The 21,403-nt window shown below is 44.7% G+C and overlaps 1 protein-coding gene across 1 annotated transcript in view; it reads left to right on the forward strand.

The window, feature by feature from the left end:
* The first annotated feature begins 868 nt into the window (after positions 1–868).
* Positions 869–21,403, forward strand: part of FOXO1 (forkhead box O1) — a 65,144-nt gene continuing 44,609 nt past the window's right edge. The window contains exon 1 of the mRNA XM_017815084.1: positions 869–1,483. Coding sequence (XP_017670573.1) covers positions 884–1,483 — 600 coding nt within the window. The 5' untranslated portion in view covers positions 869–883. The remainder of the gene's footprint in view (positions 1,484–21,403) is intronic.

A 21,403-nucleotide genomic window follows, 5' to 3' on the forward strand; every position in this document is an offset into this window, starting at 1 on the left:
CCTGGGAAGGAGGGAGGGAGCGAAGGAGGGAGCCAGGGCAGCTGTCTCAGCCCCCGGTCCCGTGCGCGGGGGCTGCCAGGGCCCCCGCGGGGCGGGCGGGCGGGCGGACGGGGAGTAGGAGCGCTCCGCTCGGAGCCTGCACTGCCGGGACGCTGGTGGGAACATCCCCTCCCCGCTTCCGCGCACTGCTCCAGCCGCCCCGCTGCATCCGAGGGATGCTCCCCGGCCCCCGCTGATCCCCGGAGGCGTCAGGCACCGGGCCCGTCGATGCGGGCGGCAGGACCCCGCCGGCAGCGGCTGAGGTAGAAACACTCGCGGGTGCATTTTCCGCGGCAATCCCCCGCGGTTCGCCGTGCAGGCAGTTACTGCCTTCGGGCAGCCCCGGCCGCGGGGGGCACCGCCGCCCGCCGCTTCTCACCCCCCTCCGCCGCCGGAAAACAAAAACCACCCAGACACAGCACGGGGGCACCGACACCCTCCTGCCAAACCGGCCCCGCGGCGGGAGGCGGGCGGGCGGTGCGGCGCTGCCATTGGCGCGGCGCGGGCCGTCCCTCCCCGCCGGGAGAAGGAGGAGGAGGAGGAGGAAGGCTGGAGGCGGGCCCGCGCGGGGCGGTCGCTCCAGTCGGTGTGCGCCGGGCGGCCGGGTCGCTTCTGTTTGCAGTTGCCGCGGAGGGCAGGGATCCGGGAACCGGGCAGGGGCAGCGCTTAGAGCGGCAGGGCCAGGAGGTCAGGCCGGAGGTTTAGGGCGGCGGGGCCAGGAGAGTTGGCGGCCGCGCCGTCGGGGCCGCGCCGATCCACGCCCGGAGCCTGCATGGGGCGGCGACGCTGAGCCCCAGCCACCCCACTGCCGCTGCTGCTGCCGCGCTCCCGCCCCGGCCCCGCCATGGCCGAAGCACCGCAGCTGGTGGACATCGACCCCGACTTCGAGCCGCTGCCGCGGCCCCGCTCCTGCACCTGGCCTCTGCCGCGGCCGGAGTTCAACCCGCCCAGCTCGGCCACTTCCAGCCCGGCGCCGTCGTGCGGCGGGCAGCCCGAGGGGGCGGCCGGGGCCGCGGCCGGGGCCACCGCCTCTGGAGCGCTGAGCGCCGACTTCATCAGCAACCTCAGCCTGCTAGAGGAGAGCGAGGACTTCGCGTCGCTGCCCCCCGCCACTGCCCCCCCGGAGGCGGCCGCCTGCCGCTGCGGGGACTTCCCGGCGCCCGAGGCCGGCTGCCGCCTCCACCCGCCGGGACCGCCGCCGGTGCCGCCGGTGCCGCCGCCCGTGGCCGGTCTATCACCGGGCCCCGTGGCCGGGCAGCCCCGCAAGAGCAGCTCGTCGCGTCGCAACGCCTGGGGCAACCTGTCCTACGCGGACCTCATCACCAAGGCCATCGAGAGTTCCCCCGAGAAGCGGCTCACCCTCTCCCAGATCTACGAGTGGATGGTCAAGAGCGTCCCCTACTTCAAGGATAAGGGCGACAGCAACAGCTCGGCCGGCTGGAAGGTGAGAAGCGGGTGGTGGTGGACGCCCCGTCGGAGGGGGGTCCCGGGAGGCTCCGCTGCCGCGCAGGCAGGAGCCGCAGCGCTGCAGGCGGCCGGGCACGCCGCTCTGCCCGGCTGCAAGCTGCCCGCCGCGCAGCCTGCAGTGGTCCGGCTCCACGCTTTGCTTTTAACCTTAAATTTTTACTTCTTTTTCCACCTTTCCAGAGGGAAAACTCTTAAGGGAAAAAAAGCGTCCTAGCCCTCCCGCCGGTGGGGCGCTGGAGGGGCCAGAGCCGCCCCCCCGCTCTCCGCCCTCCTCCCCCCGCCAGCCCTGCCCCGCCGAAAGCAAAAGTTCACGCGGTGTCACGGCGCAGTCCCCGGGCAAACCCGGCGGGATCGCCGCCGCCTCCTGCTCCCCTGGGGCGGCCGGCGGGGCCGGGGTTCAACACTCGTGTGCTGAGGGTGGCCGTGGGAGCACCGCCGCGGCCCCTGGGGCTGCCCGGCCCCAGTCCGTGCCGGCGCGGCAGGGGTTTGCCGTCGGGCGGCGGAGCGGGACAGAGGCAAACAGGGATGGGGAAAGAGCGGAGGCAGGACAAGGGTTGCAGAAATACCGTGTGTTTAATGAGTAAGCCGCAATATTTGTCGTGATGGCTTTGTTAAACTTGGATTGTGGGGGTGCGTCTTTCTCGTGTTACGTGGTGAGACGGAGCTTCTCCCTCCCTCCCGCAGCGCAGTTCCTGCCGTCGCAGCAGACCAGTGGGAGCAACCTGTTGGCGGCCGGGATTTGTGCTCAGTCCCGCGCCGGCCGGAGCCGAGCGGCCGGTGCTGCCCAGAGCCTGGCGGTGGGGCCGGCTGCGGCGCTGCCACCCCTGGCTCCCGGGGGACCCGTTTGCCAGGTCCCTTGTGGCCCCGTGGGCACCGGCTGCCCCCATACGGTTGGAGGGCGAGCCAGACGAAGCTTCCAGTGGGGCTGTGTGGCAGTGCCAGGCCCGTGGTACCCTCCAGCTTTGTATTCCCAGTGGGTGATAAAGTCTTAACGCTGCTGTGAACGAATCCTCTTCCTCCGAGGCCTCTGTCGAGAACGTGTCACCCACCCATGCCCCTATGTGCAGCAGAAGCATGCCGGGTTTCGTGACACTGTTGCATGAGAGTGTCAGAGCGAGTTTTTGCCGTCTGCGTACAGGCAGAGCCTCCTCCGCCCTGCGAGGGATTAAATGATGGCAGTAAATGCGTGAGGTGCACGCACCCAGCACGGCATCGGCGCGTTCTGCTGTGTTCCTTAGTTCCAGTTAGGGCCAGCCAAACTCTTTGCTTCGCTTTGAAGTATTTGTATTATTTGCCTTTTTTAAAAAAAAGAAAGCGTCAACTCAAATCCTTTATTTATGTGTTTTTAATTGCATCACTAGGAATGTCTGTTACATCCGATTTTTGTAAATTCCTGGGGTTTTTTTAGAGGTAAGCAACATCGTGCTAAGGCAATGCAGATTGATCTGTAACTCATTTTAGCTGAAGGCTTTTAAGGCTCGTAAAAGTCGTTTGTTAGTTTCTATCGATGTGTTTGACTAAAAAAATTTTAAAGATAATTGTCTGAAGACATCTGTCACGAAAAACTTTAATAGGAGTGAAGTGATTGATAGCTGACAACTTTTAAATAAGGTAACTTGTCACTTGGAAATGCTGGGGTTTTTTTCCAGTGGTATTTTAGTCTCCTTAAGTGCTTTTTCAGAAGGAGTAGAAGAGAACTAAAAGCCAAACAAACCAAAATAAAAGAACTCCCAAATTCAAGCGAGCAAATAAGAAACACTGATAGCTGTATAATTTGTTAGGCTCTTCCTATTTGTATTGCTGCTCGTCCTGTGGTGCTTCAGAAAGGAAGAAGTCTTGCACACCTCCCTCTGATAGAGCTCTTCCTATGCTCACATACCTCTGCTACTACAGGGAGAGCTGTTACTGGTATGTTTTTTAGCTGTAGTACCCTCTGGTACAGTGCAGTACGTACCCTGCCACTGCTGGCAGGTAAATACAAATGTACTCTCCTTCTATAATTAAACAGTCACTGTTTCATGCATCGGATTCATGTTGCTCTCATCCCTTCCTTTGGCTGCATCACTGCCAGGCTGCCCTGAAAGTTACATACTTGCAGATTTTACCACTTAAGCTAAGTAAGCGTGGCATTTCTGAAACACACTTTCAGGTTTAGTTACCAGCAGCCACTGGGTGTCAATGCTATAACCGATCTGGTTGAGGCGTGCAGCCCGTTTGCCTTGTTTATCACCGCTTCTCCACAGCTCATCTTGAGAAACGATTATTTTTATTTTTTGCAGTTTGGGAGCTGTTGGTTTGCTCGTGGTCTGGGGACCTGGTGTAGGTGCAGGCGTAGGGCTGGGAGCAAAGCCTGAGTCAGCGGAGGGCCCCGCAGAGGAGGAACATCGCTCAGCAGATGAGCACAGATTAGCAACCGACTTTTCTGCTGACAGAGGGAGCGCGGGTTCGCGTTAGAGCCTGGCACTGACTTAGGGCTGGGAGTACACTGTGCACTGGTGTGACGCAGTCTGAGAAAGAGGCGGTATTTTTTTTCCCCTTAAGTAAAACTTCGAGATACTTGGTCTTGTTGGGGTTTGCATATTTATGAGTGCAATAAGGCACCTTTCTAATTATACAAAAAATATATGGAACACACAAGAACTTAAAAAGAATGTATACTTTCTGCACAGTGGCAAGGCTGTGTTTCTTTCACCTAGAAGATGAGGGCTAAATGCTTGTGAGTATGTACTGTCCTGATTTAATACCTGATGCTGAGCTACTTTTTCATTTTTTACTGAATAAAGAAGTTCAAAAGTGTCAACATTATCTGTTAGGAGCTTGAAATAGCATCCAATTTATTCCAAATAAAAACATTAAAAAATGACTTTTAAAGTAAGAGTATAAGCTAAAGGTATTAACATAAAATTATTAGTAGCTTATTTAAGTAGGTAAAATTGTTCTCATTTATACATACAAAGTAGTTTATTCCAGACTTTCTTGTCACAAACTCTGCTTTATGAACTCTAAGGGAGCAAAGTCCCCATGAACTCCCATGGTGTAGCTGCCTTGAATGAAGCACTTGAGATGTGCTCTGCCAGACCTGCTTCGTTATTGGTTGTGAATGAGTACCGATAGTGACTGGTGTTGCTCAGAGAAAGCAGAAGCCAAGAACAAAGAAATTGTTGTGAAAGTTGCACAGAAGAATGAAACTTTTCTCCTAGTAGTAGTCAGGTGAAAGCAACATTTTTCCTTTCCTGTGATAGTGGGAGACACACGAGAGAGAAGAACTTCAATGCAGCTGTAGATAACTCTTCCTTTACTTAAATCTGATAGCTTTTTGGCTAATCATCATATATAAAACATCTCTGTGATGTGCATATTTCATGATGTCTTTGCTTTATGGCAGGTGTGGGGATTTATTGTGAAGGTCTTGTCACAGTTAAGCTTCCTTGAATGGTCTCATCCTTTTAGCCTGCTTTTGAAAATGGGTTCAAATAAAAACCTGTAACTTTCTTAAACAGAAAACATGGAGTTTTGATGTCACTCATCTGTTGGTGGATGTGTTGTTGATTTTTCACAGTGGCAGGTGCTAAGGTCACACGAGCATGTACACCTCCTCGACTTCTAGTCCCAAGGAAACTTGATCACCTAAATGCATTTGTTGCCATTACTGAAGGAATGAGAATAGATATCTAGCTGCAGAAGGATGAGTGTATGTAAGCTGCAAAGCCTGAGGACAAAACAGGCATGGGACATGGCCTTTCCATAGGAGTACTTGGTGGTCAGCACTCTCTTCTGTAGTGTATGGGTCTCTATGCAAAATGAATTTTGGGTTGCGGTGTATTTGATTTGAAAGCCACATATAGTAAAAAATGTTAGAAAGGCTGAGAAATCAAGAATAATCTTCGATGAAGCTGTTTGAAGCTTTTGAATTTAGATAATGAACAATTTATATTGTGAAAATTTGTATGATTTATTTAAAGTGACTATATAGAATCACAGAGTCATAGAGTAGTTTGGATTAACTTAACTATCATCTTTGTGAGGTTTTTATTATGCTTTTTTTTTTTTAGGTGGAAATAACACAATTGAATTGTGCTCAACTGAATTGAAGTTTGCATTTAATTGCTGTGTTTTCCCTCAGTACTGGTTGCATACCTGTAGTCATTTACCTCTGTCCCTTTAGATGTTTCCCTAGGTGATTTGTGCCCCCCCCAGCACCATGCATATGCAGATACAAGTGTGTATGTTTGGTTTTCTGTTTATGGATTCTGTCAAGGTAAATGCTATTACAGTCATACCTTTTTACATGTGGTGCTAGTAATAGCCTCGACAGCTGGAAGCTGTAGTTGAGTTTGCTCTGCCATGACACCTGGCCTCAGCTGGGGCATGCTCAGAGAAATGGCCACGCCAGTTCCAACCTCTGCCGACCCTGTTGGGAGAAAACTATTTCGTGTCCTGCATACCTGCTTGCTGCCAACAAAATGTCTCTTGTAGCAACCTACGTTGTCTGTGAGTCACCAGCTTGCACTTTGCTTAGTTTCAGATATGAAAGTTCAACTTAGTCTTTGCAGGTGCAAGGTGATCTCCTTGCTTGTGCCTGAGTAACTCATGGCAAAGCTATATCACAACGTTTATTGAAACAAACTGTTTGTTCCTTTTAAACTTAAATTTTGTTTCTTCTGTTACATTTGTCCTTTTGACCTCAGCTCTTGCTTGAAGGAAAAAGTCTTTTCTGGCCTCAAACCTATATGATGCTGCCCTGGTTTTGGGGGCAGGGGGTGGGCTTCCCTGGCCCTGTCCTGCAGGCAGGCCGAGGCCAGGACAGACTGAGCCACCTCTCAGCAGCTGGGATGCTCAAGATACGCCCATTGCCAGTGGCTTGTGCCATCTGGTCCAATGTGCCCCAGCGTTCATCAGTGGTTTTGAGCTTCCCATCAGGGCCTTGAATTATGTGTTAATTGTCTTTTAATTTTCTTTGCCCATTTTCTATTTGCTGTGATATCTGTTCATTTACTTGTAAGATTATAAGTAAGACTAAACACCAAAACAAAACAAAACATGCAAGTGGCTTCGTATACTGACATAATGAACTAAATTTTCTTGAAGTGCCTGACTTTAAAGAACTTCAATACAAAAATGGGGTAACTGCTCTCTTTACCATGTATTCTTTGTGGCACAGTCAGCTGTTTCCTTATTAACATTATTTTTGCTTCACTTACATGGTTTTACAAGTTATTGGTGAAGTTGGTGGTTTCAGGAACTGGGGCTTTTGTTGCCTGGGATGGAAAGGGGAAGCAGTGTGGTACAAGATACAAAATGTTTAGGTGAGGTATGTGAGGTGGTTTGTTTTTTGTTTGTTTGTTGGGGTTTTTTTTTTTTAAATACAATGATCAACAATAAAATTTTTGGGTTTTTTAATAAGGCTCCTGAAATTACGTAGTCTTGAGATGTCTACTTAGGCTTTTTTCAGTTTCAAAGCATAATGCTATCTAAATATGTTGATCTCTGTTTACTCAACTGGTGAATATATTGTAAAATGAGTGCTTGGCTTTAGGAGTAAAAATGCAGATACGTTTTGCAGCCACAGGTTTGTGAAATATGTAAGGCTGTGGCTACAGAGATTCAACCCTCAACACCTTCTGTTTTGGGAGAAAGTTCATATATGAAACAAGGATTCCTAATGGAAATGATTTTATAACCTTGAGTAATGAATAATAAAGTAAGACATAATGAAGATAACCTGATAAATAGTTTACTGTTTTCCTCTTTCAGAAATATATAGAAGATGGATATATTTACTTTATTGTCAACTCCTGTGAGGAAGGAACTTCAAATTCACGAATGCTGGCTGCAGCTAGTCATAGTCAAGCATATGGTAGTGCATACTAATATTTTAATGAATTTTTTAGCATTTTATTTGTAAGTCTGGTTGCAAAAATGGGTTTTAAATATTGGGGAAACACTGCTCTTCATGATGACAGGTTGTACTTCAGAAATAAAGTGCACCGGGAAGACTCACATTTAGAAGAACAGCATCTCTGCTGTTCTGTAGAGAGCTTCAGCATGAATTGAATTGATCTGAGGACACGTGCTATTCACATTTAACTATTATTTCTAAATATACTTAGTAAACATTAATCACTTGTGTTCGTCCAACAAAGGTGCTTTATTCCTGTTGTGTAGTTTGTAATATGCAGATGTCTTAAGTGAGCAGTGCAGCAGCTGTATCATGAGGTTTCTTGGTAGGTCTTCATTCTTAACGTAGAAGGTGGAGGAATAAAAAGAACTAAGTCAGCTGCTTTTACTGGGTTGATGATTATCTTCTAAGAACTTCATTAGGCCTCATACTTGTTCTAGATTTCAGTAGTGGATACTGGTCTTTACTAGATTGCTTAAAGTGATATCTAAGGAGGCAAATGTGTTAAGTTTTGAAGCACTTCTGTAACGAATGGTAAAGGTTTAGCAATGCTGAGACCAGAAGTGTCTCTAGCTTTAAAAATGTAGTCACTTAAAACCTCCTGGGACAGCTGCCGTGTCAGACAGAGATTAGGAATCGCTGGAGTAGCAGAGGGCAACACTAGGTTTGTTTAGACAACTTACTTTTGTTAAAGGCATCTTGCATCACTGCATAGTATCAATGATGTTATAGTTCTGTTTGAAAAGACATCTTATTCTAGAGTTAATTAAACTTAAAGGTACAAGTCTTCTCTTGTTCTAATCTTAGAAATCTAGTTTTTGGGAATGCTAGGAATCCATGCAGCTGGAATTGCATTCAGTCCTGTTGCTGCTTCAAGACAGCATGCCAGGGATGGCTGTGATTGCATTTCTAAATAGCCTATGTTTCTCCAAGTGCTTTACTGATGTGTGCAATCTAGGCTTGTGTTGATGTGAGCATGAGGGGCTCCTTTTTAATTTTGTCAAGGCTGTTGTTACAGAGGTCTAAGAGGTGTAGGTTCTGAGGCCTGGCACATGCGTACTTGAGAGAACGTACTGGGGATATGGTCTCTGAAATAGTACATATTCAGATTTAAATTTGGACTGATTACCAAAAAAGTGCTTGAAAGCAGAGATGCCTTTAACCCATAGTATTTGCTGACTAAATTACATCTTCTAGCTGTGCTTTGTAATATATAAGTTTTCTTATTTAATTAGCATCTTAATTTTTTTTTAAATAATTATTGTTTAGAGGCTGCTTAGTGCCAGGCCTCCATGCTTCTGTGCCAGGATGTGAAATGTTGAAGTGGGCTGTTCTCTGCTTCTTGCGTGTTGGTGTCTCCCTCTGAAAATGTTAGAGACACCCCTCCTGTAATTTAGCTACTACCAGAATGAAATGTTCATCATGCATGGAAATCAGGAAATTAAAACCTTTTGTGATGAAATGAATGGTGTGTATATATGGAGCGATATGTGTGAGCAGCCTTTGTGCTCTCCATGGAAACTGTAGTTTTGGGCAAAGTTGAAGGTTCATAAGGACAGGAGATGCAGAGAGCAGCCGCTTGCTGGTGAGGCTGACCTGCAAGCTTGGTAACCGTGCACTATTGGCACTGCTCTCTTGTTCCACTGTTGATGCTGCAGAGGAGGAGGGCAGCAAGTGAGCAAAAGTACTGTGTCAGGGAGGTCTCCACACCACTCCTGGTTGCCTGGACCTGGCCGTAAGTTTCCGTGTTGGAGCTGGCCACGTGTGGATGGGCAGCAGCTGCTATGCACAGGCTGTGTCCTGAGCTGCCCCACTTACCCATTCTGCTGGCAGATCCACCTCCTGGTGGTGTCTGCTTTAGTGCTGTAGTGATATGTGCCTCCTGACACAGGCAGAACTTGTGGCCATTTTGCTTATATGCTGACCTATTTAAGTTTATACAGCAGAGGGTCTTTGATTTTGATTGATTTATTGAAAAGGGAGCTCTGGGGCATTGGAATATGGACATTAATTTTGTAGGAGAAAATCAAAGTGCATGTTTTTTTCCCGTCCTGAATAAGGAGTATACACATAATTCAGAATATGGACTCTAATTTTCAATATACTGTTGGCGGTCTCACTAGCAATGGGAAGGTAGCAACTTCTTCAGTTTTCTTGTGCTTAACTCCAGAAACTGTGACGTGGGTGGGGTTTCACTTACCCATCACTGACTTTTCAAACTATGCAGTTAGATAAGACTGAAGCAACTTGCTATAAATGTGGTGACTTGTTAGACCGCATTTATTGTGCAAATGAGCTTACATCCTGCAAGATCAGCAGAAATGTTTGCCTGGATGGAAATTAATTAAAATTTGGCGACTGAAATTAAAGGAATGGATTTGTTGCCCATTGTGTTATATGAATCTGCCTTTCGGTTCCCACAGTGGGAATTAGTGCAATTGCAAATGTTTTTTTGGCATATGTGAGTTTCAAGTTGGTGCTAAGTTCTGGCATCTGTAACCTTCTTAGATTTTTACTGCCCTTTAATATGTGTTAAATGTATTTGGAGCTGCTAACAGGAGTAAGGATACTAATAATCCAAAAATATACTGTTGTGGCGGTGGTGTAGGCTCATTTGCTTGTAGCTTGTATATGCTTAAAACTGATTTGAACTAATCTGCTAATTTGATTGTAATTGTTAGAATTAAAAAAAAAAAAGGTACCAGTGCCATACATATCTTGGATATATATCCAGATTTGAATTTTGATTGCCAAAAGCATACTTACAGACTAAGAGATCTTTAATGTTTGCCAACTAAATTATATCTTATAGCAATGCTTTGCAATATATAGAAACTCCTAATTAGATATTCAAAAAATGAAGATGCTGTTATTCAGACATGCTTCATAGCAGGCCTCCGCAGTTCTCTCCTGTCACGATGTGAAAGGATTATGTGCTCTGTGCTCCTGCTCACTGTTAATGTGTTGATTTCTCTTTCCAAAAATATTCTCTTCAAATGTGAACCTTCAAATTAAATATAATTATTTGCCACCCCCCAAGTCCCTTCTTCCAGAAAACCTGGCTCTCTGAAGGCATCCTGGTGGTGCTCTGAGGGAAGACGAATTATACCTGCTGTTGTTGTCTATACCTGGAAAAGTGTAATTAAGCAGGTGTAACTTGCAACTGTTTGGTTAGTCCCTCTCTTCTTTCCTTGTCGCTTCGCACCCTCCTTCCCCTGCAGGACTGCCCTATGAAGCTCCAGCATCCAAGGACTGTGGGGCTGAGGGCTCCCAACTGCCCCTAGCAGCCGTCCTCTCATGTGCGAGCACTGGGAGGTGTGGGGAGGTGTGAGCAGGAGGCTTTTTGGGAAAGCCTAGAGCCTGGGTTTTGCCTCGATGCTGGCAGGGTGCTGCTGTGCAGATTTCAGTGAGTTGTGACCTGGCAGCTGCCTCGTGCAGGAGTCAAGCCTGCCAGCAGAGTCCTGCTGAAATGCTTCTGTCTTCCAGGTGCATTTGTGGGTACTTTTCTGCTTGCTGCTCAGGTGTGTAGAGGAGGTCAAGGAAAGGAATCGCATTTCCTCTTTGCACTTACCAGAGAAGTTTGTAGTGATTCACTAAATAGATACCTCACTACTTAAATCAGTTAAGGTATATCCCTTGGCCTCTCTGGAGGATACTGTGCTGCTGGCTTTATTCCTCAGTAATGTCTTTCAATGTCTCTGGAGGTTCAGGTGAGGAAACCAATGCCTGTGCTAAAGTGAAAGATTTAAACTGAAAGAGAGTAGGTTTATATTAGATATTAGGAAGAAATTCTTTACGGCGGTGGTGATGAGAAACTGGCACAGGTTGCCCAGAGAAGTTGTGGATGACCCATCACTGGCAGTGTTCAAGGCCAGGTTGGATGGGACTTTGAGCAGCCCAGTCTAGTGGAAGATGTCCCTGCCTGTGGTAGTGGAGTTGGAACTTGATGGTCTTTAAGGTCTCTTCCAACACAAACCATTCTATGATTCCGTGATTCTATGAAATGTTGTTCCCAGGTAAATGTTTATTGAGTAGATTCGTTATTACTACTAGGTTTTTTTAGATTCATTATTATTACTGTTATTTTTTTTTGAATGAACTTTGTAGTGACCTTTAGGAAGGTTCAGTTGCCAGAGCCAGGTGAGGCTCCTAAGGTATTTGCAGTTGCTGTTTGCCTGTTGACACTGCTACGCTTGTCCTGCTTCAGCCCGGACTCTTTGAGCTGAGCTCTGCTCGGCAGACAGGTCTGCAGCTCTAACCAGAAGGTATTTGAAATTCAGGATGAGGATGCAGCCTCATATGTGATCTGATCAAATTGTGTTATATAATTTAGACATAAATAAAAATGCACTATATATTTTTATCTAGCTAGATATATTTAGATCTTGATTAATATTGAGAAATCTATAGTGAAGGAAGCAATACCAAAAAAGTATACTTTTTTTTGTTAGATGTGAAAACCCAGAGTGTGACTGCATGCTTAACTCAGAGCAGCTTTACTTTCTCACAACTGTTATAGTATCTTGTCCCTGCTGTCATTCAATTGGAAATTAAGGCAGAGCTGGAAGGCAGTTCCGCATTTTAAATGCAGGTGGCACGATGTCTGTAAACCTCTGAGTTGGATGGATAGGGTTGAACCAGGAGCTTTCACTTTTGGGTCAAGTTGGGGGATTAATTTTTTTGCCTTATTTCTCCTTTTTCCTTGATGAATATACACAACCTCCAAGTAAAACTGTGGTGTCAGATCTTTCTGGCTGAGGGTTTACCTTTACTACAAGGTAAAGTCAACATTGTGTGAATATATATTCTAGCTGATGGAGTTTTAGTGCTGATCTAGGGTCTGGTCTCTGGTACTTTTGATGTACTGTCTCCTCCTTATATACAAATGTAGCAAACCCAGTAAATACCTTCTTGAAATACAAACAAGGGTAGGAGTTTAAAGCAGAATTTAAAAGTGCAGCCTGTTGCAATTGATTTTGGGAAAATCAAGAGATACTATCTTAATGCCGACTTTTCTGTGCTCGTTAGGAAACTTGAGTCACTCTTGAATAATCCAGTTTGTTCAGTCTATGAAAACTTGATACTGCACTCTTGCCATTTTCTTCTTTACAATTCTGTGGCAATGACATAGTAATAAGCATTAAAAGGAGAAACCATAATCTTCTCTGCTTGCAGCCCAAGCCAACGCTAGTCATCCCCTGATGCTATGAAGTCATTCTTTGCTTTGAGGTTTCTAACTAAAACTCTGTTCCAAACATCTGCTCTGGGTGAGCAGTAGAGGCATTAGTGAAGGTGTCCTGGTGTCCTCCCACTGCCTCTGACCCCTCTTCAGACTATCCTCCTGTGACCAAGGACTGCTGCAAAGTCCACACCATCCCTTGAGAGAGATCTCTCCTTCCCCTTTCTGGAGCTCTGGAACAAAAATGAAGATGTAAATGAATTTGCAATGATTGCACAACTTGGTTATGCAACAAGGCTGACGTGGTAGCGTATACATATGTAGAAAACACCTTTTTGAAGAGATGACATTAAGCACAGTTTCACCACCTTCGCTCCAAAGATGAGGGCAGCTGTTACTGGCTTCACCCCCTGGTTGGTTAACCTGCATATTAAAACCCACCAAATACTCTGTTTCTGTTGACTGAGGATTATTGTTGATGGAGCAGAAAAATAAATCAGTTCTTTTGGACTGTTTATATGGGAAGGAGATTTTTAGCTTGGGGCCCAGAGTCCAGGCAATTACAGTGGTCAGTCCTGGGGCAGTATCCTGCACTGTAATGAGTTTTTTATTGTCAGCATAATCTGAACCACCTAAGTGTGTTTTTTCTTTCTCTTTTTCAAATGAGTGATATTGTTCCAGTTGGAGGCAACCTGTGCTAGTCCAACAGGTCAGTGAGTGAGTGCTCAGTATTCCTTGCATCTGGAAACCCAATAACTTACTTCCTATGGTTTTTAATTCCTCTGGGAGAAGACATGCAGTACGGCTGACTCCTGTCTTTTGTGTGAAGCAGGGGGACTGATACTATAGTGCTCTAACTGAATTTTTAAGGCAGGCTGCTTGGTAAGACTGCCTTGACACTGAATGTGATGCAGGCCTTTTGTCACTTCCGTGGCAGGTTACTCTGTGTGTCATATGGGGTGGTGGGCATAATTGTTGATGTCTTGGGGCAGGGACAGACTTCCCGAGGTCCCTTCCATGTTTTCAACTGAGCAGATTTGCATTCAGCTACTGGGCTTGTGGAAAGTTGCTCCCCTAGCTAAGATGTGCAGACTCTAGAAACCGAATCTATCCCATCTCACCCCAGAAATGGCTGGGGCCATGGTTAGCATTATGTTCTGAGGCTCTTGGCCTGACTGTGGCTGGTACATTTTTATTTATGTGTGGGAAAACAAACCTTTTTGTCCTGCAGTTGCTTCTCTTGCTTTTGTATTAATTCCTGATAGGTAGAACAAATAAGTGATGTTATCTTCATGTGTAGTGCTTGTTGCTGATTGAAAGGAAAATTCTGCAAACTAAGCAAGAAGACTGACCTGACGACTCCTCATGACAACTGCCTACTTTCAGTTAACATTCAGAATATTTTTATCCTAGTTTACTCCTTAGAGGCTAAGAGAGTGCTGCTAGAGTAATTTTCAGATGAATCATGCCATCTGCCATGCATGCTTTGCTGCTTCAGCAGTAGGGGAGGAGAGGGAATATATACATACAGTGGTATGAAATGGTATGTTTGCATTCTTTGTAAAACTAATTTAAGTTTCAGAGAGTTTGTTTTTTGTTGTTGTTGTTTTTTTGTTTGTTTGTTTGTTTTTAGTTCCCCCCCCAGGCATTTTATATTTCTTGCATTAGTTATCAGTTTAACATGGGGCTCTAGTACTGATACTGCTCTCTTGGGTGATCAGTGCCAAACTTTGCAGAAGCACACTGGACATGCTTGATCTGACTTGCTAGTGACTCGAAGTGATTAATTGCAAAGTCCTTTTTTGAAATCACAGTTCAAATGTTGATCTTTTGGGTTATCAAACCGAGCCAGCTATAATTTGCACCCCCCCTAACAATCAAAGATGATAATAAAACATTTGCAGAGAGATAAAACTGCTGGGTGTAGCCTGACAGTGTAGAGGGAAAGGTCAGTTGTGGGATGAGTTCAGTGGGGCTGATGTTCAAGACTTGTTTTACTAGGAGCTGTCCTGAGCTAGGGGAGCAGTGTCCCCAGCGTGCAGCCATCCTACCTGTGGGAAAGTGCAAACTGGTATTTGAAACCAAAAATTCATAACCACACTGGAGCATTGGGCGCGTCATGTCCCATCTTGTGTTTTGTCCAGAAGCAATTATCTGGGAGACTAGCCAATCTGTTAGTAAGGTTCATGAATTTAGATTTGGGTTTGGAGAGGGCTGGAATCATAATCTCAAGGACTTTGTACGTCAACCCTATTCCATCTTTGAGAACCAAGCTATGATGTTAGATAATGCTTTAATTATTACCAGGCAGAGTAAATTCTTCTGTTCTAAGACATTAAAAATCTTCCCTTGCTGCCTGTCTCAAACATCTAATTTTCTCACAAAATGATTTGGCTGATGAACTGTTTGCACTGAAAAGTACTGATAGAAAGTACTAATGCTTTGTTCATGTTTTTAAGCTTTTTACAATAATTTTAGCTCTTGTGCTTGGTTTTAGTGCCCTGACAACTGTATTTAAAGCAACTGAGAGCAGAATATTGAAATGTGGAGCAATTAAACTGTTTTCCTCCCTTTTCATGCACTTCACCCCCACCCCTCAAGGAAATGGTTTATCTAGTAAACGCCACTTAATCATGTGAGGTCAGTTGAAGGCCTGAGCAATAGTGTGCTCTCTTTTTGAGGCAAGAAAGACAATTTTTAAATGCCAGGAATTAAAAGCAAGGATTGCTTGCCTGTGGAAGGGAGTTGTTGCACCAGATATCGAGCTGACATACAAGCAGATCTCTGCTACCCTTAGATGAGGATTAGTTTATGCCCTGAAGCAAACGGATTATTAACTCTTGTAATTTTATTTTAGCATGTTTAACAACAGATACTGTTGCTTATAAAACCCATTTAATCCTTTTTTAATCACTGCAAGTCATTTTTCCAGCAGTTATCCTGCAGCCATTGGTTCCAATGGTTAGTTATTTACTGAGCAAAATATAGTGTATATCTGTTTGGCTGTGTATTTTTTAAGTCATTCTTTAATGCCTTGGATTTAAGTTTAAAAAAAAAAGGGAAAAAAAAGTTGGGCCTCTACTTCTGCTGCCTTTTCCTCCAGCTGGCATGATTGGTACCACCCTCAGCCTTCTCATTCGAGCAGAACTTGGACAACCAGGAACTCTCTTAGGAGGTGACCAAATCTACAACATGATCATTACCGCTCATGCTTTTGTAATAATCTTTTTTGTAGTTATACCAATTATAATCGGAGGATTTGGAAACTGATTAGTCCCACTAATAATCGGTGCCCCTGCTATAGCGTTCCCCAACTCTTCAAATACCTGCAGCAGCCCTTTCTTTTGCTCTTTACTTTTTGGACACTCTCTGCTACATCCACAATTTCCCTTCAGTTTTCCCTGTCCACTGCTGTTGCTGATGTGAAACACTAGCAGATTATCCCAGCAGATTTTTATTAGCTTGAGCTTTGCTCTGCACCTCAAGGCATTTATTGATAAATAGCGGCCTTGTATTATGGGATGTATAAACAGGAGCATGTGACTGCCTTCTGCATTGGATTTGAGAACATTGGAAATAGTGGTGATGGTGGCGTCATGATGCTCTTATAGGAGGCAGTGCCTTTTCTTAGGGCTAAGGGAACCATGGGAAAAGGCTGGCAAGATTTCAGGCATGCAGGAGGTTCTTCATGTGTGAAATAAAAGCTGTCAACATCAAAACCTGTATAGCTGAGAAGAAATATTTCCATTTTCAAAGATGATGAGAGCAAGAACATTGTTGGCAGATGTAGAGAAGGGGCACCAGGGGAGGTGGAGGCCTGAATGGATCTCCTCAGGGAGACAGATGAAAGCTGTTGGTGCTTAGAGGGGTTGGTGGGAGTGGAGGAAGAGAATAACCCACCATAGTTATTGGCACCATTGCTTGATCTTTTGCCCCTGTTTCCTGTCTACTCCTGGGGCAAGAGCTGGTTTTTCCTTTGCTTTTCATTGCTAGCCAGCCGCCATGCCGTGCTGTGCAGGTGCTCAGCAGATGAACTAATGCTGCAGCTTGTCCTTCAGTAACCAGGCTAAAGGGAAAGTACATTAAACCTCTTAATTTTCAGATTATCTTTTAGGGTGAGACAGAGGTAAGAGATAATTTACACAAAAAATCACCAGGTTAGGTGCCTTTAGCGAGGCATGATGTATAAAAGTAGCAACAAATGATGGAGATATGAAATATAACTACACCAGGGTCTTCAGGCCTTTTGCATTAACCTACCTGGTAGCCAAGGCAGTGCTGTGGCTGTGGAGATTTCTTCTGAGGCAGAAGTTTCCAAACTGTTCCAATTGTTCTCCTGAACAACAGGGTTTAGTAACACACCATCTGAACTCGCAGCTGTGGCCCAGGGCGGTGCTTTGTTTTCGTGAGCCGGCTCTTGAGTCAGCATCCCTGTGGTGGCCCAGTGGCTGGTGTCCCTGCCTAATGGCAGCACACAAGGCAGGGGACATGGGCATGAGAGACCTTACTGTGCTGTCCTCTATAAAATTTTGGGGTGACCAACTTGAGTTCTACCTCCCTTCCCTGCTGGAGGCCAAGGAAAATGGAAAGGAGAATTTTGCTCTTCTGGAGTACGTATGTTTGGATACACGTGGATGGCCCATTTGCTCAGAAAGAGGGGTGGAAAGCCTCAAGCCTTTTCAGGTTTTTTGCTCACTCCTGGCCACTGTGCTGGGATCTTTCAGCATCTTATAAAAGTCTGTCCTCTCCATGCCAGCCACTGGAATGCAATGTAGCAGTGCTGCCTTGCATGTAGGGTAGTTTTGTGTTCTGTCTAGTGCATGTCTGAAATGAGGGTGCATGTTGTAGAAACATGGAATTGTTTAGGTTGGAAAAGACCTTTGTGTATATGTATATAAGCCACTTTCCAGCAGCATAAAAGATTAGGAATGAGAATGAGAAAGAGGTAACATTTACTTCTTTCTGACTGTAGGAGCTTTGCCTCTTGGCTCTGATTAAGCCAGTGTTTAGCCTGTGAAGATAATTTTTTTTCCTCTAACGTTGGGAGATCTGCTATTAAGTAGATGGCAAGTAATTTTGCCATCAGGGCTGGATGGCATAAAGTGAATACCTGACTGAGTTGAAATAATTTGATTAGTCTGTCTTTTGCTGGGAGAATCCCTTGCTCAGGCCTATCCCAGGGATAAATGAATCATGCAGAGCAGAAATTGAAATTGCCAACAAAGGCTTTAAGTTTGTTGCTGGGAAGTGACTGTTAAATGAGCTTTTCTGTAGGACATGTGCCTTTTCACAGAAATGTCTGTAACATGGACTGAGTTACACTGAAATGTTAAACTTCCTTCCAAATTTAAGGAAAAAAACCCAGAGGCTAGAATATGCTTTTATTGTCAGAAACTTCTGACCAAGTTCATTGCTAGTGCTGCTGATCTGCTTAAGTGGCACTTACACTGGATTTTATTACATGAGGAATAGAAATAGAGTAGCAAAACACATCTATACTGAGTATTTTCTCTTCCCATTAACACCTGTTTTCCCCTTCCATGTAAATCTTGTGTTAATGTTCACATAGTTTGCACCAATAAGAAAAACAGATCTTGCTTATTGTTTAAGATTTGACTTTTCATTTTGTACTGGCAACCTAAAGATCATGTGTGTAACTGCTATGGAAACCAGTTGTTTGAGAGTCCAATAAGGTTCTGAGGTTCCTCTGCAGTATTGAAGCTTTAAAGTAGGAAATACAGGTTTCTCCTTTGCCCCTGAGTGAATAGCTGGTGTGGACACCAGAGTCCTCTTCTGAACAACAAACAGGTGAGGTTGCCTGCAGGTTCCTTCCTAACTGTAGAATTAATAGTTGCCTTTATTTATGTCTCGTGGTTCCTATCCATTTGTTGACTTTTGTGATTCAAAGTGAACCTGTTGGTCGTGCAAAAAAAGCCCTTGGGTAACTGTAAAAGGGGAAGAAAATAGGTGGATATGAAGAGGGTTACGTAGTCTACTTTTAGCTTAGGAGGCTGGTCTATTTGAGATTGGTAGTCAATGAACAAGAATAGGTTCCTGTTCTAAATGTTCACAAGGAGAAACTTCATCAGGCACAGTGAATAACTGCCAAGAAAGGAGACAGCCCTTTTGCACATCCCTGGAGTTCCTTTTAGACTCAAATTAGGAGACACGATGAGTTTAAGTATAGTCCTGAGTACATGGGACTAAAATGGTACCTCAGGACTTTGCATTTTGACTCCATAGGGGACTGGCCCAGTTTGCCATGTTGTGCAGACATTGAAACGTCTGGGTTTCTCTCTGTACAGGCTATAGTTTGACAAACTGATTTGGCAACCAAGCTCTGGACATCTTGTTCATACCACAGTGGCCACTAAAGGACTGGGAAGAAGGTTCTGCAAGAAGGATTAAAAAGCAACTATCTTCTAGTCACTAGAGAAATCATGAGTTTCACTTGTGGTTGCAACAGTCTACTCTTCCAAGGAGGTAGAAAGGTGATGGTCATACATGGGGTTTAACCCACACTTAACTCCCTGCTTGCCAGCACTGGGAAGTCTGGGCTCTTAAAGGCTGAGCACAACCGCACAATTCACGCACAGCACAGGTGTGGGTTTTTTCTAATAAATAGCATAACTTCCATGCCTATGGAGCCCCAGAAGGTCGTCACCCTTTTCCATTTTGAAAGCAAGACCAGGGATACACAGCAGTATGCCATGTGTCCCAGTTCTGTGTGGTGAAATATGTTCTTTGAGCCAGAGATTGTCATGACATCCATCAGCCTTGGGCTTACCAACTCCCAGGACAGATGTAAGGTGTATCTGAACTGCAAGTTTTGTACTGTCTAGAAAGTCTGTAAAGGCTGAAAGATCTTGATATGGAATAAAAGCTATAACTTGCCAGTAAGCTCAGTGGGTTGCAGAGAAATTTTCTCATATTTTGGAGTAGAAGAGTTTTGAAAACCAAAGCAAACAAATGTGTTTTGGTTGTGGTGTTTATAAGAAAAGGCAAGAGAGGAAATGAGAACTCTTTGAAATGTGAGTTAAATCGTAAGTGCCATGAGTTGTGTTTTTCTGGTTTTTTGCTTTGTAAAATCCTGCTTTCTCTTGCTGAGGCTTAGTTAGGAAAGTTTTACTTTCTAAAGAGAAGACAATGTGTGTCACAAAGAAAAGGAATATCTTAAAGGTAGGTAATCTGCTACGTAATGGAGGGTTTGTTATGGAGAAAAACTACAACCGTAAGACCTTATAGGATTTCCTATCAGTTCAAAAACGCAATCTTTACCTGGAAGCATCAATTCTTCACTAACATGGTAAATGCAGATAAGAATAAAAGATAAAGATACAGTATTAAATGAGTGTTACAAACAATTAATAAGGAAGAAAACTTGTTATGAATGGTATTTAAGAAAATAAATATTCCCATTAATAAATTAAAATAATGAAAAGAGTTAAAGGAGAAGCTTCTGTAATTCAAGACTTATGTGCTTTTTCTGACTCTGTTGTTCAATACAAGCTATGACAACTGTCTGCAAGTCTTGTCTTTAGATACATGTATTCTTTTCTGTGATCTTTGGGTCAGAAGGAAGAGGTTTTTTTCTCTTACTGGTGTAGGATAGAAAAGAGCAGACTTTTGCTTTCAGAAGCAGTGCTGTGTAATGTCACTGAACAGATCTGTTCACATCACAAACCAAAACGGAAATAAATTAAAAAGTCCAGAAGCTTAAAATGAAACATTCTTCCTGTATGTTTAAGGGTTGAAGTCCAAAGTGTGAAAGGCATTAAAAATTCTAAATGTATCTGGGGGATATTTATAAATCCTAATTTCTTGCCATTCCAAATGCTGGGTGTTTTGTTCTTTGTAGTGTTGTCACTGAAGTTGTTTGATTTGTAACACTTTTTTCAAGTGTAGCTCTAATATGAGATGTGGCCCAAAAAATATGGAAACTTTACTCAGTTTAGAAAAAACCTTTAATGAGTCACAAGGCAGTAATGAATCCTCCTTCTGTGCTCATCATTGGAATATTCATTATTATGAATGTCATAAAACATAATTAAAAAAAAAAAGGTTCAGTTCAAGAGTTAAGTAACCATGCTTGGGATCTCCTGTTTTCCTCCTGGTGGATAGCAACTTGCTGGCTAGTCCAAACTCTGGACATGGTGGACCCCGCCAAGGGGTGTTGTTTAGGAGGGGCTTAAGGATGCTGTGGAGTTTGGGGGCCTTTCACTGGAGGCTTGCAGTATTTGGGGGTTGTTAAAGATAGAGTATTGAAAGTAGCGAAGTTGGAAGAGGGGTGCAGATTGTGGGGTTGAGGTTATGCCCATGGGAAGCTGTGGGGAACATGGTGGTGTGGGGTGTGATGTGGGTAAATCTGCAGGAAACTATGACATGGTTTGTTGTGCTTGCATAGATTTAGTGTATCAACCTTTCACACAACAGTATTTTCACATATTTTGACATGCATTTCTATCAAAGGCAACTGAGAGGAGCAACTGCAAGCAAAGGCAACCTTGAACGTATCAAGAACCTTCAAAACATCATCTAAAGCCTAGGAAGAGGCCCAAGAGGAGAGGAGGTTTGGCATCCTCACTGGTACTGGTGGGGCAGCTGAGGAGGAGCACAGGGCAGAGGAGAGGGCTGGAGCAGCGTGGGGGCAGGTGGTGGAACCAGGAGCTGAATCTGGGACCATGAGTCAAAGTCCCATGACTCCATTGCAAGACCATTAGTCCTTTTAAGTAGCTGCCAAGAATTAGGGTTGATGGATAGCACCAGAACAGAACTCAAATTATTCAGGGTTTTCAGCTAGAAAACAGCATGGGGTGGAA

This window comes from Lepidothrix coronata, unplaced genomic scaffold (genome assembly GCF_001604755.1).
Source record: "Lepidothrix coronata isolate B3197 unplaced genomic scaffold, Lepidothrix_coronata-1.0 Scaffold48, whole genome shotgun sequence".
NCBI classification, from domain to species: Eukaryota; Metazoa; Chordata; class Aves; order Passeriformes; family Pipridae; genus Lepidothrix; species Lepidothrix coronata.